The sequence below is a fragment of the Temnothorax nylanderi genome, unplaced genomic scaffold (genome assembly GCF_030848795.1).
Source record: "Temnothorax nylanderi isolate EJ_2023f unplaced genomic scaffold, tnyl_v1.0 TNYL_tig0798_pilon, whole genome shotgun sequence".
Lineage (NCBI taxonomy): Eukaryota > Metazoa > Arthropoda > Insecta > Hymenoptera > Formicidae > Temnothorax > Temnothorax nylanderi.
In genome coordinates, this window is record NW_027249860.1 from 6,433 (window position 1) to 25,099 (window position 18,667).

The window sequence follows — 18,667 nt, forward strand, 5'->3', positions numbered from 1 at the left end:
AATATATGGAAGTTAATTAGTTATAAAACTGTAATTTGTTTAGCAATTTATCAAAATAAAGAGTTCAAGAAACATACTTTCTATTGAATTTTATGTACATAAGTTCCATATCTTTGTATATAAACAAATTTTTTAAATACAAGTAACATGTATATTAACTATCTTAGTTGTTATCAGTAGAAAACGTAAACTACTAGTGATTTTACGCTGCAAAAATTAGTGTATATTCACTAAAAGTCAGTAAAAGTACATGGTCGTGTTATAATGATCAAAACAAGCTGCGGTACGATGAAGAGACAAACATCCCACGCTGTTCTGATAAGCACTCGCTGTTCTATATAGTAAGTACAACATCATTTTTAGATATTATTTAGGTAAAAATGTCAACAACATTATGCTATATATATATATATATATATATTTATATGTATTTTATATATCTTTGCAGGAGGATTTGTTGAGTCGCAGATTGGTCCCCTACAAATGCCAAACAAGGAAAGATATGATACAACGATCGCATTATATTTTTTTAACAAAGTGTTTGATTCTGTCGACGCACATACTTTGCGTCCGGAGACTTCTTTACGCGTTGCAGTAAAAAAAAAGCAAACATCACGATTTTTGGCCATATGCTATTAAAAAACTGTCTCATATGCGGTATGTAGATCCCAAAACTAAAGGATCGGTTAGGTGCATACCATCTTTAAAAAATTGGATTTTTACTCTACGTGGTTTTCAAAACATATAGAAAAAAGTAAATAACGCAGGCATACAGTTCTTAAAGACAAAAAATATTAATCAAGACCCATTAGAAAATTTTTTTGGTATGATTCGTAGCCATGGACGTAGAAATATTAATCCTTCTTGTAGCCAATTCTGTGGATCGTACAAAACATTATTAATTAATAATTTGACTTCGAAAGGGTCTATGGACTTTAACTGTGAAAATAAAAATGACGGTGATTTGTTATTTACATTTAAACAATTTGTGAAAAACGTTTCTCATGTAAACACTACAAAACAAATAGTAGAAGAAGATTCTCTAGAATCATCTCAAATTACGCATAAAACAATAATGCATAAAATCTCATCAAATAGAAATAGTCAAGTGTATGTTGCTGGCTGGATTGCAAAAAAGACTTTGTCTTTGAAACAATTCAAAAATTGTCTAGCGTGTAAACAGAGTCTTTTAACAATAGATACAACACGTGAAGAATATATGCAATTAGTTCATAGAGAATATGTACGAGAGAAACCTTCGTTAACTTACCCGTGTATATCCTTTTTAAAACATGCATTTATTGAAGCTGATTCAATTCCAAACAAAAATATTTCTTCAGTATGTTTTCGCAAAAATGTTTCCGCCTTGTTACGTGCACGTTTAAACGAAAAATTAAATTTAGATTTTGTTACGTTCTGCGAACTCCACGATTTCCCTTTTTCGCAGAAATTCCTATTAAGCGCTTAAGATATCCCTTAAGGTAGGGATGAGTAAACTGAGCACGGACGGTTATCGATCGGCGAGTGAGCATCGATCTCTTCACATTCCCTTTTTACGATCAACCACCTATTTGGTTGGGCAACTAAAAGCAGCCCTCTAGATGACAAATTACTGACGGACGGGGCATATGGTGACCAGATTCTCATGAACCTTATCGGGCCCATAACAATAAACCCGGCGACACGACGCGTAAAAGGGGCCTTATTTCCAGACAGGGGTTGATGGGGATCTGGATTATATTATGCGACTAGCTCAAATTGCCCGCGCGATGCTCCGGCAAGCAGAAACGAAATCTAACACGTGGTTTTAGAAATCTTGAGAGCACGTGGCGGAAGTTTCTGTTTGCACTTAGCAATAAAACTCCAATAAAATTGCACTTAAGATTAGAAGGATATGGATCGTCTGTCAGTAATTCGAGCAGGGTCGCGAGATAAATAAGGGACTCTAATAAAAAGAGAAATCGGCGATAGTCGAAAACAAATTAGTCACTGGAAGAATCGCTGGGTTGCACCCCCAACAAGACAGTGGGGGCCTTACGAGGAGACTCACCAATGAACAGCCGGAAAAACCGATAACCGTCTCTAGCTTTCTAGGATAGACGAAAACTGAAGAATCCACCTCTTGGGTGAAGACCAACCCACCCAATGGAAAATCCTTTTAACCCAAATTAAAAACATCCCGCCAACGAGAAATCCTTTAAACAAAAATTAGAAGCATCTCTCCAACCCGGAGTCCTCCAAATGAAAACCTGATACATCCCACACGAAATTCATCCCTTCCATCCCTTTAACTTTCCTATATAAATTCCGACATTGGAGCACTCAGCCTCATTTTTTTTTCTTCATCTTCATCTCCTGAACTTCGGTCTCCTCGAACCCTACAGTCAGACTTCCAAGTTGAGTTGTGCGCGTTCAAATTACGAGTGTTCGCTGAGGGCCCGAGGATCATCGGTTCCGGCTATTTCTACTCTCAATCCAACCAGCGTCAAGTAGTAAGTCGTATATACACTTCATTTATTTATCCCCATTTTTTGTGTGTCCAGAAGTTCTCTCGGTTAAACATTAATCCATAATCCTTAAACATTAATCCTTCTAACCCTCCAAACACCTTTTCTATATTACTTCTGAGTTAGCTGATTTATCGGCGGGCTCGGAGTAATCTCTATTATATTACTCCTGAGTTAGCTGATTTATCGGCGGGCTCGGAGTAATCTCTATTATATTACTTCTGAGTTAGCTGATTTATCGGCGGGCTCGGAGTAATCTCTATTCCTATATTACTTCTGAGTTAGCTGATTTATCGGCGGGCTCGGAGAAATCTCTATTATATTACTTCTGAGTTAGCTGATTTATCGGCGGGCTCGGAGTAATCTTTATTCCTATATTACTTCTGAGTTAGCTGATTTATCGGCGGGCTCGGAGCAGTGATGCCGCTGTGCAGACCGACCAGCATGCTACAGCGTGTGGAGGGGATGCGCCGGCAAGGCTGCGCAAGGGATAGCCACGCACACTAATGCCACGCTCCTCTGTCCGTGTACGCTCGGCGCAAAGAAGGACAGAACACGATCGTTGTCTCCTTCTCTCTTGTGCTATGACGTCGCTATGCCAGTGCCGGCTATGCTGGCACATATTTCAGATCTCGCGATTCTCCGAATCTCGAGTTGGCAAATCGATGGGCGACGTTATTTATTGTAAACTTAATCTTTTCTTATAAAATATCGAGATATATGTCAATCATTTTGTCGTTATTCACTGACCTCGAAAAAAAAAGAAAGTGGTAGTATTATACCTCGAAACAACCTAAGTAACAAGTGGTAGACGTACTCTTTGTATCTCGAAAAATCTCGAAAAAATCTAAGCAGTAGTATCTTTATTTCCAAAAAATTATAACCCAAGTGATACACATGACAAAATTATGTTACCTTATCAAAGAAGAGTCGCGCTTCAAGTGATCTATTACAATTACAAAAAAGAAATGATATCTCTTTAAATTACAGCGCCAATTACAGAGAGAACATATATATTGCCTCAAAAAATAATTGTTGCACTACTTTGAAAAATCTTTACATGGTGTCAATTAGAAAAAGAATGTATGATAACAATTTTATAAGATTAAAAAATTTTATTTAAATTTAACAAGGGAATACAAGATATTTAAATACAAAGTTTACATGTGTATTTTTTAGTGGTCACAAAGAATTACAGAGGAACAGTACAAAATAAAAATATTTTATTAAAATATTTAATCCAACGAGGGAATACAAGGTATTTAAATACAAAGTTTATATATGTATTTTTCAATAGAATAAAAGATTTAATCACAAAGAATTACAGAGATAGTAAAAAATAAAAATATTTTATTAAAATACATAAATTTTTCTTGTAAAAAAACTTGGCGCTGCTAGACCTCGAAATTTTAAATAAATAAGGATAACAATAAATAAAAATAATTCATAGAAGAATGCGACGGAAGTAACAAAATAATTATCAGCGTGGTGTGTATGTGCGAGCGAGTGATATGGGTGTGCGTGACGACGGCGAATAATGCGGCTTATAATTAAGTATAGGATAAGTTTATTTGTTTATTTAAAATTTCCAGGTCTAGCAGCGCCAAGTTTTTTTACAAGAAAAATTTATGTATTTTAATAAAATATTTTTATTTTTTACTATCTCTGTAATTCTTTGTGATTAAATCTTTTATTCTATTGAAAAATACATATATAAACTTTGTATTTAAATACCTTGTATTCCCTCGTTGGATTAAATATTTTAATAAAATATTTTTATTTTGTACTGTTCCTCTGTAATTCTTTGTGACCACTAAAAAATACACATGTAAACTTTGTATTTAAATATCTTGTATTCCCTTGTTAAATTTAAATAAAATTTTTTAATCTTATAAAATTGTTATCATACATTCTTTTTCTAATTGACACCATGTAAAGATTTTTCAAAGTAGTGCAACAATTATTTTTTGAGGCAATATATATGTTCTCTCTGTAATTGGCGCTGTAATTTAAAGAGATATCATTTCTTTTTTGTAATTGTAATAGATCACTTGAAGCGCGACTCTTCTTTGATAAGGTAACATAATTTTGTCATGTGTATCACTTGGGTTATAATTTTTTGGAAATAAAGATACTACTGCTTAGATTTTTTCGAGATTTTTCGAGATACAAAGAGTACGTCTACCACTTGTTACTTAGGTTGTTTCGAGGTATAATACTACCACTTTCTTTTTTTTTCGAGGTAACAACATATACACTACTATACGTGTACTTGGCGCCTTTCTTTACCTTTTTTTTAAGAAAGGTAATTTTGTACGGATATCACGCCTTTTTGTAGTATTACGCATTTTATAAACAGTATGTACAGGGTAAAGCTATTTGGAGGTATTATACTACCACTTTGTTTTTTTCGAGGTAACAACATAATACATATACACTACTATGCGTGTACTTGGCGCCTTTTTTACCTTTTTTTAAAAAAGGTAATTTTGTACGGATATCACGCCTTTTTGTAGTGTTACGCATCTTAATCTTATAAACAATATATCTTATAATCTTATAAACAGTATGTACAAGGTGTGAAGCTAAAGGTGTTACGGACTATTATTTCTAAAGAAAACAACAATTTAATATTTTGCTTAGTTTTTTAAAAATAATAATCTGTAACCTTTTTAGTTGTACACCTTGTTAATGCTATACATATGTATACCACAGAAAAAAATTACTACTTAAAAATAAAAATGTAATGTGTCTGAAGTTGTTAATAATAGTTAAAACGTTTGACACACACACACACAGACACACACACACACACACACACACACACACACACACACACACACAACACACACACACACACACACACACACACACACACACACACGCGCGCGCGCGCGCCTTAGGGTAGCAGAAGAGAGAACAAGAGAAAAGTATCTTCGCGAACAATGGAGCTAGTCTCATGACGATGAGTCAAGTATGTACAAGAGCGAGATCGCAATGACCGATATGCAAGTGGATTAACCTAGTCGCGAAACGTTCACCCGTTATACTGTTGAAGAACCGACCGCATAACATTCCGTCTTTTTCTAATCCCGCTGTGAATCGATTTTCCAGCTAACGTATATCTTATGTCTTCGCAAAGCGTAACTTTTAAATCCTTTAGGGAGATCAATCACTTCAAGACGACACATTTTTTTTAGAGCGATTGAAGAGAAAGACAGAGAGCTTGTAAATGTCGCGAATAACGTCTTGGACGAGTATAGTAGCGTATACGTCAAGTCGGGAGGCGAATAGAAGTTAAGCAATGGAGAAAAAAAAGACAGACCAAGATATGCGAGTTAATTCAGTTATGATATATTTTTATATATTTTACAGAAGACGTATAAAAGATGTAAGAGGACTTGCGGTAAAAATTCATGCAAGTCTTAATAACTTCAAGGATTAAACTGACGAATATACAAAAGCTACTAAATGTACTCAAAGCTACTTAATGATTAATACAATGCTAAATGAAGTGTTGTACAAAATTTGAATAGAGTCAAAGATTGCGGTCAGCTACATATTATATACACGAAAATTATTATATACACGAAAATGAATTACGAATGATTATTACGTAACGATGTTCATTGCGCTATATTTTCGCTTTGTTAAAAAATTATAATAAATTATAATAAATTGAGTTAATCGCAGCGCGCGACAAAGTTATGTACGTGAGCACTGTGAGCGATTTAATGATTGTAACCTTACTTGTATACATTTCCTAGAAAAATATTTCTATATTATGTTTAACAACAATATTAAATATTAACATTTCATAACTGCCAAACGTTTCCAGTTGAGCGCAATTGCACGAGTTACGAATCATTTATAGACTCTTTTTCTCAGTTAACTAGTTTCTACTGCATTGAAATCTTGCATAGAAAAATATGTATTAGCATATCGCGCAAGAATCATCGATATCTAAGTAAACAATTAATCAAATATATACAGTATATATGCGTACATCTGGATTAATCCGAAAGCTTAGTCTCCATCTTTTGAAACATAAAATAATTTTATGCCACAACAGTGAAGTGCGGAATATTAAATAAAATGCGCCATTTAACAATAACTTCTAATGTAACAAGTTTAATCTACGGTGACCTAAATTTAAACGTGAAAAAAATTAAATTATTTCAATGAGTTCTCGAATCGTCCCCAATCAGAAATAGACATGAGTCACGTAGAAACGAATTTCCTAATTCGTCTGAGTTATTCGATACAATGTTCTAGTTTAAATGTAACACTACTTTGTAAAATGTTAAGTTTTATTGTTTTCTCTACTCTACGATCAATATAACAATCTTTATAAATTTCTTTCTAAATAAAAATATTCTACACAATCGGAAAACTATTTTACAACATGAGTAAAGAACGAACTCAAAAAGCGAAATAATCAATTTTGACGCGATTAAAGGGGATCATCAATGGCGATTGTATTAAACTCCAGTCCATACTGACTAAGAATCGCGGATTATGCGTGAAAATTGTAGAGTTTCTTGACAACTCTTATGTACAGATGGATTCAAGTGTTTCTGGCTTCATTCATCTGGTCCCATGCCTACTTGTTCAGCATGTCCGTTCATTACCAGTTCTTCAGTAAGGGAAATTAGCTTTAAAAAATCAATTAATTTCAATTAATTTGCGCATCTGCAAAGAGATTCTCGAAGATTGGATAATAATAACTACTTACCTCATAATTTTGTATCATAAAATAAATATTTGCATAAATATTAGTTTGAATGCGACCTTCAATCTGAGTTTGGGCAGCAACTCCCTTTGAGGAACAATTTTGTACCACATTGTAAGCTTCTGTCGACCATTTACCTGCAAAAGAGTAACATCAAAGTATAATTACATATCCAAAGATAAATAATTTTGAGTGTAGAGATGTATATATCTAAAATCTACTTACACGTAGGAGTTGATAATAATCTCGTTGATTGAAATGTGGCTTGGATCAGTCAACTCGCGAAACTGTAATATAATAATAAATCGATTAGAATTTTCGGAAACATTACTTCATACGATTCTTTCACACGATGACGGTTAATGTTAATTTTCGATTACCTTATTATTACGTTTCGCGTGTTCTATACTTGTCGTCATGACGAAACATCTGACCGAGACATTGCGCTTCTTGGCTATCTCAATATATCTCTTTCTCGAAGCTGGATCAGGATTGGTATTGTCTATAACTATACTTTTTCCTTGATTCAAGTATTGTTGGACTGCAGCAATGCACTTCTGCCAGCTGCCTAAAGTGTCTCTGTTGACGTATCCGTATTCCTTCAGATAATTCTTTGCAAAATGCGATTTTCCGGAGTCTGGACTGCCGACCATAAGTACCACCTGTTAATGGATATCTATAAGCACGAGGAAAGAGCGGGCCTCTGTTCACATTTGACGTTCACAATGATATTCGTGTTATGCACGATGCTTCTGTCGAAACCGAGGAATCACATGCCGGAAAAATTTTACTTAGGTATTTATCATTAAAAAAATACTTTGTATAATTCTCTTTTATGTTATTTCTCATAAGATCATGGTACGAGAGGAACAAACACATTTTTCCAGCGAGTAGATGGGAACCTTTTGATCCAACGAAAAGTTATGACAAGTATACAGTATCGGATAAAAATAGGAAGAAAGATAAAATCTGATAAACTTAGATTCAACAAATTGTCCAATTTCGTTTAAAGGATTTAGATTCAAAGGACTGTAATTTAGTAGAGCTACATAATCGAGTAAATGAATTAAATATTATCACATAACTGAATGAATTTGAATCTGAATCCTTTAAACGAAATTGGACAATTCGTTGAATCTAAGTTTATCAGATTTTATCTTTCTTCCTATTTTTATCCGATACTGTATACTTGTCATAACTTTTCGTTGGATCAAAAGGTTCCCATCTACTCGCTGGAAAAATGTGTTTGTTCCTCTCGTACCATGATCTTATGAGAAATAACATAAAAGAGAATTATACAAAGTATTTTTTTAATGATAAATACCTAAGTAAAATTTTTCCGGCATGTGATTCCTCGGTTTCGACAGAAGCATCGTGCATAACACGAATATCATCGTGAACGTCAAATGTGAACAGAGGTTCGCTTTTTCCTCGTGCCTAATCGCAATATTACATACATTAAAATAACATGCCAACATTGTGATATTGCTTCATAAGTTTTATCACTTAGTATCTTTACCTTAGTTACAATAAAATCGTAAAACGTATAATGGTGCGGTAATATAAGAAAGATCCTCCTTGACATACATTAACTGATCTACCATTACTGTTTTAAGCTCGCTGAATTCACGCTTCAGAACTTCTAAACATCTCTGAAGAAGCTGATAGATAGAATTACCTGTATGTGAAAATTTAATTTATGCAATAGAACATTATATATCACGCCAATGTTACTCCAAAAGTGACACTGGAGTATTTTAATAACTTAAAAATTCTCTAAATCACTGAGACATTCACCTTTCTTCATTATAACACTCCGACGATAGCCAGATCCATCCCAATAACTGAATGTGATCTCAATTTCTTCTTCCTTCAACGCGTTCTGCTTTCTAGCCCATTCTTGCCTCAATTCTTCCTTAAGTTTATTTTCCTCCTCCTTCCTTTCCCTATCTGGCAAGAAACTTGTATCTACATCTGGATTTTTCTTAATCTTCTTAATCGCGAGGCCATCAGATTGCTCATTTTCTGACTGCGGAGATTTTTCGGCATTGTCTTCATCCAGATTAAAAGACAAAGCTTGAATCTGTCTCTTCTGTTTGTGCTTTTCTTTTCCTGCTCTTTTTCACGTTCCTTGTATCAAAGCATGATATGTATGACTAGATGACATTCAGAGCACTGGGCGAAAATCACATAACATTCAGAGCACTGGGCAGAAATCACATGTATATATGTATATAATCACGGCAAACCGCATATATAACATCGTGTTATTTTTATTACATTTAGGAAAATTATTTCATATTAACTCAATAGGCGTTAAACTTGCATACATATGGAGCTTTCCAGCAAGTGACACAAGCCGACATAAACGTCGTTCTATCTTTCTTTTTTGACAATGAGTAACAAAGACAAAACGATACCTGTGTCGACTTGTGTCGCTTGCTGGAAAGCTCCCATAAGTGAATCTCGCGTTTTATGTAAAATTTTGTAAGAAATCGGTAATCTAACCTATACTACGTTTACGCGAACGTTACTTAATTCTGTAGTAACTTACGAACGATACGATAATTCCTCCGCATAAACGGGAGATTTTATTGTAACTACGATGATATCGTTCGTATAAGTTACTACAGAAGTAATACTCACGTAAACGTAAACTATTATTCTTTGACTTATCAAGAGTTGTAAACTATTATAATTCCTGTCACATGCACTTAGTAGCGTAAAAGAGTCACGGTGCGGTTTCGCTTCGCGTCGTATAATAATAGGATAATTACATGTAAATAAAACAATTACCTTGAATGAGAAAAAATATTAATCGTCGCGTCGCGTAAAAAGTCACGGTCGGTCTCGCTCCGCGCGTACTTGACGTGGGACACTATTTTTTTTTTTTTTTTTTTGAGGTTATCAACTCCGGTTGGAGTCGTAGACGCCTTCAGCCCCACCTTTGGGCTATATAGCGTAGTTTAGTATTGATTGGTATTATCTTCCATCTATGTGATCCTGTTTTGCAAAACTCGTTGTAACGAGTCGTTATATAATTCTCCCGATCTGCTTTATGAAGTTGAATATTACTCCAATTTTAGACCAGTCTTCTCTCTTAATCAATTCTACTATGTCCTCTGCTCCAAAGATGTCACGTTTTACCAATTCCTCGTTCATCACTTCCCTTTCCACATCATATCTACTACACTGCCATATCACGTGATTTATGTCTTCCCTTTCGTATCCACAGTCGCATCTAGAGGAATCTATGTAGTTCTTCCTGGCCAAAGACTCATTTAAGTTGTAGTGATTCGCTCTTATACGGTTGATGAAAGAATAAAAATATCTCTCCGCTTTAATTCTTTTAAACCAAGGCTGCTTTTTATCTCTGTCATAAAAATCCCGAAAATAATCTTTGCCTTTGTATAGACTTTCGCTAACTAGTATATCCTGTGTGTTGTTCCAGGCTTCTTCCTTAAATATGCTTCTTAAATCAGATATTGGAACAGGGATGTTTGTCTCCGCAACTTCTGACGCACCTACTTTCGCTAAACTATCCGCAATCTCGTTTCCCGTATATCCTCTATGAGCTGGAATCCATCCATAGATAATTGTCCAACCGAATTTAGTTTTTAACCTAAAGTGTCGTCTTCTGATGTCTAATATATAACTACTCTTATATACATCTAGCCTATTGTTTTTTATGGCTTTTAGTACACTCTGACAGTCCGACAAAATTAATATATGCTTGCTATTTCTCTCTCCTTGTTCTTGATCCTTTTCCAATTTTTTTAACGCAGTAGCTATTGCAAAGGCTTCCGCTGAAAATGATGAGCACAACCTCGGAAGGCTAACATAAAAAGCGTGATCATTCTCTTCAAAAACCACGCTGGCTCCTGTCGATACCATATCCTCAGATCTTGAGCCATCCGTGTAGATGACCAGGGGGTTGTCCAACTTGTGTACATCGCAGAATTCCTTAATAAAGTCCAGATCTTTTTTCCTATACCTCATATCTTCTACATTTCTTCTTTCTTTTTCTTTTCTTCTAACACTATGAGACCGTCCTATTTCCAACTCTATTGTTATATCTTCCGTAAGATCTTCGTACTTCATATCCCATACTTCGTAATTATTCATTGGTTGACCCATATCTTTCGCTAGTAAGTTGACTCTATCCCACGCTAATGAGATTATGCTTTTCTTTTTCTGTGGAAATCGTAATCTATGCATCATTTCTTTCTTACTTAGATTACTTATACTCTTTTTAATTTCTGGATTGCCGTATTTGATAATCTTAGAACAGAAATTCTTGGCTAACATCATAGCTCTTTCGCTTAATAAATCCACTTTGGCCTCTGCTACTAACACATTTGTGGGTGTACTGTTCCTAAAACCCATCGCGGTTCTTAATCCCAAAAACTGTCCTCTTTCGAGTTTCAATCTCAAGGTGCTGCTGGTAGGGGCATATACAAAGCATCCGTAGTCTGAAACCGATCTTACTAAACTTTTATATAGCATAAGTGCTGTAATGCAATCCGCTCCCCTGGTAACACTATTTAAATATTTTAAAATGGAATTGGCTTTTTCTATTCTGGCTCTTACATCTTGAATGTGACTTGTAAATTTCAGCTGGTTATCCATACGAACTCCAAGGAATCTAGATTCTTCTTTGTTAGGTATTACCACGCCTTTTACTGTGATGAAGGTATCGTCTACAAAGCCACTTTTAGAAAATTCCACCAAAGTTGTTTTTCTGGGCTCTAAATCCAATCCTATTAGTTCAAGATTGCTTGCTATAATGTTAACAGCTTCTTCGATCTTCCTCCTATTAAGTTCCCTATCAAGATCCATCCTATAGACTGCGATATCATCGGCGAATTCCAATTCCATTACGTCTGTATCCACGTCCACAGTGATGTCGTTAGTATTCAAAGCATACAGAATGGGACTCAAGACAGCTCCTTGAGGAAGGCCCTTCCTTGATATCCTTTTCAGAGTTTCTCTATTATTTATAATATACTCGACTTCCCTCTCGTCCAGCCAGGTATTAATGAATTTAAAGATCCTGCCAGGGCATTTCATCTTTCTCAGCTTAGCTTTTAATATATGAAAAACAACGTTGTCATACGCTGATGCCACATCAAGAAATGCCGCTAATACATATTCCCCATTGAGTAAGGCTGTCCTGATGTCCGAGGTGATCTTCACAAGGTTTTCAGTACATGATCTACCTCTTCGGAAACCATTTTGCATGGAATGTAATTTTTCTTCTTTCTCCGCCCACCATATGAGTCTTTCGTTTACAAGTTGCTCCATTAATTTACCCATACATGATGATAATGATATCGGCCTAACTTTATTTTTGTTCACTTTATCGATAAATAAAACTTGATACTCTCTCCACTCTTGAGGAAAGCCTGATCCTATCCAGATATCGTTAAACAATCGTAGTAAACATTGCAAGGCATTTTCTGGTAAATTCCTTATCATTTTGTAATCTATACTATCCCTGCCAGGAGCTAAATCTTTTTTAATCATCCCTAATGCCCTATACAATTCTGCCACTGAAAATAGCGAATCCAATTCTGTTTCCTCTCTATTATATGTATCATCCTCTAATGCCCTCCAAGATACTCCAGAAGCTGACAATTTATCTATCTCTTCTCTTATGACCTTTTCTCTATCGCCTAACTGCCACTTATTCCAACTTATTCTACTTCTAGCTTTTTTAAAAGTTCTCATTGTATTCCAAACGTAAGATATACTAGTGAATCTATTAATACTATTACAAAAATTTTTAAAATTTTCTCTCTTTTTTTTCTTAAGTACTTTTCTCGTCAAGGCTACCTGCTTTTTGTAATCTATAAATGAATGAAAAGTTTGAAGCTTCTTGAATATCTTCAATTTCTCTTTTCGCATTTCTATAGCTTTTGTACATTCCGAATCCCACCATCTTACTTGTTGTTTAGTCGATTTTCTCTGTTTTGTTTCTAGATTTATATTTCTTACATAGGTATCTTTCCTACCTGACGCTATATTCACCGCTCTCTTCATTTTGTCAGTAAATAAGGAGTACCTTGTTTGAAAGTCTTTACCTATCATGCTTCTTTCTAGCTCCTCCATATTTTTTTCCATTATTTTCTGATATAATACCCAGTCCGTATTCTTTGTTGACAATCTATTAGTGGTTTTTTTTAAAAACTATGACTTCAACATCTATATCTATTTTTAATGGAAAATGGTCTGACTCCCAAGCGTCTTCCAATTGCTCATAATTAATGTAATCAATTATTTTATTATCCGCGAAAATTAAGTCTAAATTAGAGGGTGCTTGATTACTATAATTTAACCTAGATAACGTATCTTGATTTACACATAAAAATCCCTGGTTGAAGAATTTTACCTGTAAGTTATCCCCATTGAAATCTGTATCGTTGCAATTCCATAAGATATTACGGGCGTTAAAATCCCCCATTATGATTGAACCGACTCCTTTCTTATCAAAATTGAGTAGATTGGACCAGACCTTAGGAGCTTCCCTACCGTTTGGTCTCCTATAGACAGCTATAAGATTGAATTTCACCTTGGAATTGTGTATCCTAATACCACAAGTATCGAAATTTTCTGAACCAATATACCACTCTTTAATTACTTCGAATTCTATTCTCTTACTAATAGCGATAATAATACCTCCACTACTACCTTTACTTTCCTTCCCTACTATATTGTAACCTGATATTTGAAATTTTTTAAGATCATATACCTTTGTTTCAGTTATAACGGCGATATCAAATTGCTTAATATGTGAATCAAATTCATATTTCTTGTTTCCAATACCGCGAGCATTCCATAAGACTACTTTAACCATAATTGGACCTGTAATTTACAGGACCTCTAAACCTTTGGTTTCTGTTTCTACTATCCCTATTCCTCTGATCCACCGACTCTTGATTGTGTGCTTTTTCTTCCCCTTCATAAAACCTATCATAATTATCCTCCGAAGTATTATACCAATTATTAATATCTAGCATTTCCACATCTCTTAAACTGTTCTTTGAATATTCCTCCCGAGCTACCTGAGACATTATATCTCTAAAGAAGTTCCCAATACCACTAGACTCGTGACTATCAATATTATATCTTCTCTTTTTGTTAATCCTACTTTCATCTTCTGATTCGTCATCTATACTTCTTATAGCTATACCTCTTTTATCCCTGTTAATCTCTGCCTGTCTAGTGTTAAACCTACTATAATATAATTGATTCCTATTTGGACTATCTACGCGCTTATTTACTACCGATTTTGATATTTTAGGATCTTTTTCATATGTCGATCTTTTAAAATTATCTTGTTCGTCTTCTTTGTGGGCCGGTCTTCTAACATCCTTCTTCTTTTGAGCCATAGGGTTTTGCTTCACGACCTTTGCATATGATTTTAATTCCGGCCAATCCGCAGGTTTGACAAATCTATCATAATCCTTTGTCGTCTTGTTTTCTTTGCCCTTCAGAATTCTCTGAGCCTCGTTGAACGCTACATTATGATATGCCATCACTACTTTTACTTCCCTATTCCACTGAAAAACCGGGCATCCTCTATAGGTTGACCTATGTGAACCTTCACAATTAATACAGAAATATTCCAGATTGCATTCGTCATGAGCCTCATTTCCACATCTGCCACATTTTTCCGAGCTTTTACAGACTGCCTTAATATGACCAAACCTGAAACATCTAAAACACTGTTTAACAGCCTCTACGTAAGGTCTTACTTTCAAATGGCCAAAGCCTCCGAATATAGGAACGCTATCTGGAAGAACATTTCTTTTAAAAATTATGCATATATTATCTGTATCGTTCTCTATCCTCGTCTTCTTCTCCTTGTCAAATCGCTTTCTTGTCATCCTTTCTATTTGTACGATATCTCTACTATTGCCCAGTGCCTCCCAAAGTTCGGGGATACTGAACGGCCAGTCCGATACAACTCCTTTACTTGTAATTGATCTGTTATCTATATAAACCTGAATATCTTTACATTCCTTAGTTATTTTTTCCAGACAAATATTAGCATCTAACATACTCTTAAACTTAAGCCTAGCCAGATTGAACTGATCCATTTCGAAAATATCCGGATAGCATCTAATTTTATGTAATGACATTTGTATCTTGACCATATTTATGCCTTTTTTATTGCAAATATTCTGACTATTTAACTTACAACATATAATTTTCATTCCTTCGAAATCGCTATCAAATCGTGGGATTTTATTTTCAACACTTACTACTTTGTTTTCATGTACTTGGCTAAGATTAACTAACTTACCTTGTACGATCACGAATATGTTATCTTTTCTACTTTTTACATACTTTCCTTTCTTTTCCGCATCCGTATACGCAGTTTTTTCTTCCGTCATATTTACCTCTTCATCTTTATCATTCTTGTCCTCGGGGTTCATTTTATCTTTCCTAGTTACATCCTCATCTAGCCTTAGATGACTATTTTCATTCGTTTTACCTTTCATTACCTCATTCTCCTTTATCTTTTTCATAACGGCTAGGTCTCTCTCTGCCGAGCCTCCTTTTTCATCTTTGCCTCTATCATAACCTCCTATCGTCGACATCCTACCGGTCGTCCCCCCTCCGACGGGGGACTGAATACTTATCAATTTAGCCCCAAATCAATATTACAGTAGCCTTTATCTCCCTTGACCCTCTTACTCTCTAACAAACACCTAAATGCGCCGTCAAATTGCCTGAAAGAAACTCGCAAAAGCCCGCCAACGAAAGAACGTCCGCCTCTCAGCTCGGCCGCCATGCGACTCCCGTGGGATACTATACCGTGTTATAGGTTATAACTGACAGGTGACAGCGCGCTAAACGCACTGTCTGCACTGGTCTGCACTCGCGCAGTACACACACGTATACATATGTGCATATCGAAACTGGCGATACTAGCACCGCCCTGGTGTCAAAAAGTGAAAGTGACGCGACTCCAGCCAATGAAATGATGGCATGGCATGAGAGACGTCGGCGTTAGGAGGAGTATCTTAATTAAAAATTTTCACATTTGGACTTTGCGTCGCAATATCTCCGCTCGTAGGGCATGTAGCGGAAATATTATAAGAGAAACCCCCCCCTAATTCGACCCCAAGCTATCGATTAAGCCTACTTAGAACTTGATCCGTTCACTCGTTATCGAGATCTCAACATCTCGAGTACTCGCAACTCGTCGCGTCGCGTAAAAGAGTCACGGTCGGTCTCGCTCCGCGTGTAGGGGAGACCGGGGCTAGACCGTTAGTTTTTTTTCGGTGCCGATTTTTAACAACAAAATAAATAATTGTAGTTAAATGTGGTATACCACTGTAAAGAGTGAACCTTTAGCTACAAAATTTATACAGGAAATTTTTATCTACGTCGCTTTGTTTAACCGGTATAGAGCAAAAACGACAACGGTGCAAAAATTGAAATCTTAAAAATGCCGGGGTTTAACCGTTACACTGCATTTTCAATACATATACGTACATCTAATCCTGAAAAATGATAGAATACATCTTAATAATTGTTTTTTAAGAGAAAAATATAAAAATTTATTTAAAATTTTTATGCGAAACGTTATTAAAAAATAGTTACGAGGGTTCCTCTTTCCGCAGAAGTCACTCGCCCGACTTGTTTCACTCCTCGACGTCCGATGACTCTATTCGGTGTCTGAATGGTTGTAATTCCCGTCTCATCCATATTCCATATGCAGTGAGCCTGGAAATGCCCGGAAATGCCTTGGAAATGCACCCGGACTGCTTACTAACGGATTAACCCCAAACACAAGTTTCAGGTTTGATCGCCCACGAAATATTAGACATTAACGATAATGAAAAAACTACACTGGATTCGTGTTCAGCATGCATTACTCTTTATAATCACGTACCTCGAGATTTGGAGAGCAAATATTATAGCAGATATTACAAAATTTTCACGCGCAGAAAATGTAACTTTCACCTTCCGAAAACACGTTTGCCCTCGTAAAAATCATAACACGGCAGGTAACCTGCCGAAACTCCGTTGGTCACATGGGTACCATAAGCAGCGTTTACAATGTTAATAGCGAGTTCGCACAATATACAGGTTCCGAGATATTTGATTTGGCGGATTTACCCCGTTAGCGGTCTAGCCCCGGTCTCCCCTACTTGGCGCGAGACACTACCGTGTCTCTTGATATATGTATAATCAATTTCAATTGTGAATAATATGTAAATAAAATGTCTAAAAATATAAAAATTACTAAATGCAATGACATAAATCTTTATAAACATAAAAAGTTAAAAGAATTCTTTGTTTTTTTTTAATTTGCAGACCTTGAAATATTTGTTTTGATTAAAGTTGAACTTTGTAAATGTAACAATGTATAAAAATCCACTCTTGGCCAATATGCACGCTGTTTTTTTTTTAATTTCTTACATAACAAACCAACATTAACTTTAACATGATAATATTATCTAAATGTAAATAATAAAATTAAATATTAATTCTGAATAAAAAATTATAGCTTGTAGCTTGTATTTTTACTTATTTAATTTATTTTGTATTTATATACAACGTGCATACTGTTGCTCAACGGAAACCGCGAGAAGGTGGTGGTCTTTTCCGTCAGGAAGGAAATGCAAGGAATTGTTAATTCCTTACATTTCCTTTTGTGTGTGTGTGTGTGTGTGTGTGTGTGTGTGTGTGTGTGTGTGTGTGTGTGTTATTGCACATAAATTCTTAGCATTTTTATATTTCTTTGGCAGATTTCTTGTATGTTTTTATAAGCGTGTCAAGTGCTGACAAGATTTTTTACACGCTTATCGTTTGTAAGCGTGATGTCAAATGTTGACAAGATTTTTTACACGCTTAACGTTTGTAAGCGTGATGTCAAATGTTGACAAGATTTTTTACACGCTTATCGTTTGTAAGCGTGATGTCAAATGTTGACAAGATTTTTTAAAAAGTTTCGACAGACTTGGAAAAGAAAGTTTACAGATTTTGAGTGCAATAAATAGATTCTCGTTTCTAATGCTTGAAAAAATGCATTAAATGCATTTAAAAAATTTAAAACATATTTTAAAAATAGAAAATACGCTTTCATCTCTACGTTGCCCATCTGAGATAATAGATATTCTCCAGATTTTGTTTTCTCACTAACAACCATTTCAGTAAGAAAATGCTTAATAGTATCCCAAGATTCCAGAAGTCTTTCTACACACATGTAGTGAGAAAGCCAGCGTGTTTCACATAATTTTAATATTTTGCGATATTTTTCTTGGAAACATTCACAAAATTCCTTAAAAATAGCCGAACGTTTCGGACTGCTGTTAATGTAATTAGCAACTTTTTTAATGAAATCATCGCAAAATGAGGGTAATTTATCACATGCAGCACGCGCTGCTAATGCAGCGGAATGGCAAGGGCA

General features: G+C 35.2%; 1 protein-coding gene and 1 pseudogene across 5 annotated transcripts; one reads left to right on the forward strand and one right to left on the reverse strand.

The window, feature by feature from the left end:
• The first annotated feature begins 264 nt into the window (after nucleotides 1–264).
• LOC139785426 (uncharacterized) lies at nucleotides 265–1,468 on the forward strand (annotated as a pseudogene).
• A 4,371-nt stretch (nucleotides 1,469–5,839) lies between these two features.
• LOC139785427 (uncharacterized protein F21D5.5-like) lies at nucleotides 5,840–10,617 on the reverse strand. Of its 5 annotated transcripts, none has more exons than XR_011721940.1 (7): nucleotides 10,036–10,617; nucleotides 9,037–9,444; nucleotides 8,759–8,917; nucleotides 7,620–7,881; nucleotides 7,465–7,526; nucleotides 7,243–7,376; nucleotides 5,840–7,162 (listed from the first exon to the last, which is right to left on the reverse strand). XR_011721940.1 is itself a non-coding variant. In XM_071724590.1 (7 exons), the coding sequence occupies exons 4-6, from the start codon at nucleotides 7,890–7,892 to the stop codon at nucleotides 7,373–7,375; spliced, it is 339 nt and encodes a 112-aa protein (XP_071580691.1). In that variant the 5' UTR covers nucleotides 7,893–7,915; nucleotides 8,759–8,917; nucleotides 9,037–9,444; nucleotides 10,036–10,432; the 3' UTR covers nucleotides 5,840–7,162; nucleotides 7,243–7,372. The 5 variants fall into 5 exon arrangements, 4 of the variants coding, with proteins under 4 accessions (XP_071580691.1, XP_071580690.1, XP_071580689.1 ...); XM_071724590.1 differs by having other exon boundaries at nucleotides 7,620–7,915; nucleotides 10,036–10,432; XM_071724589.1 differs by having other exon boundaries at nucleotides 7,620–7,901; nucleotides 9,037–9,369; nucleotides 10,036–10,429.
• Between the last annotated feature and the right edge of the window lie 8,050 nt (nucleotides 10,618–18,667).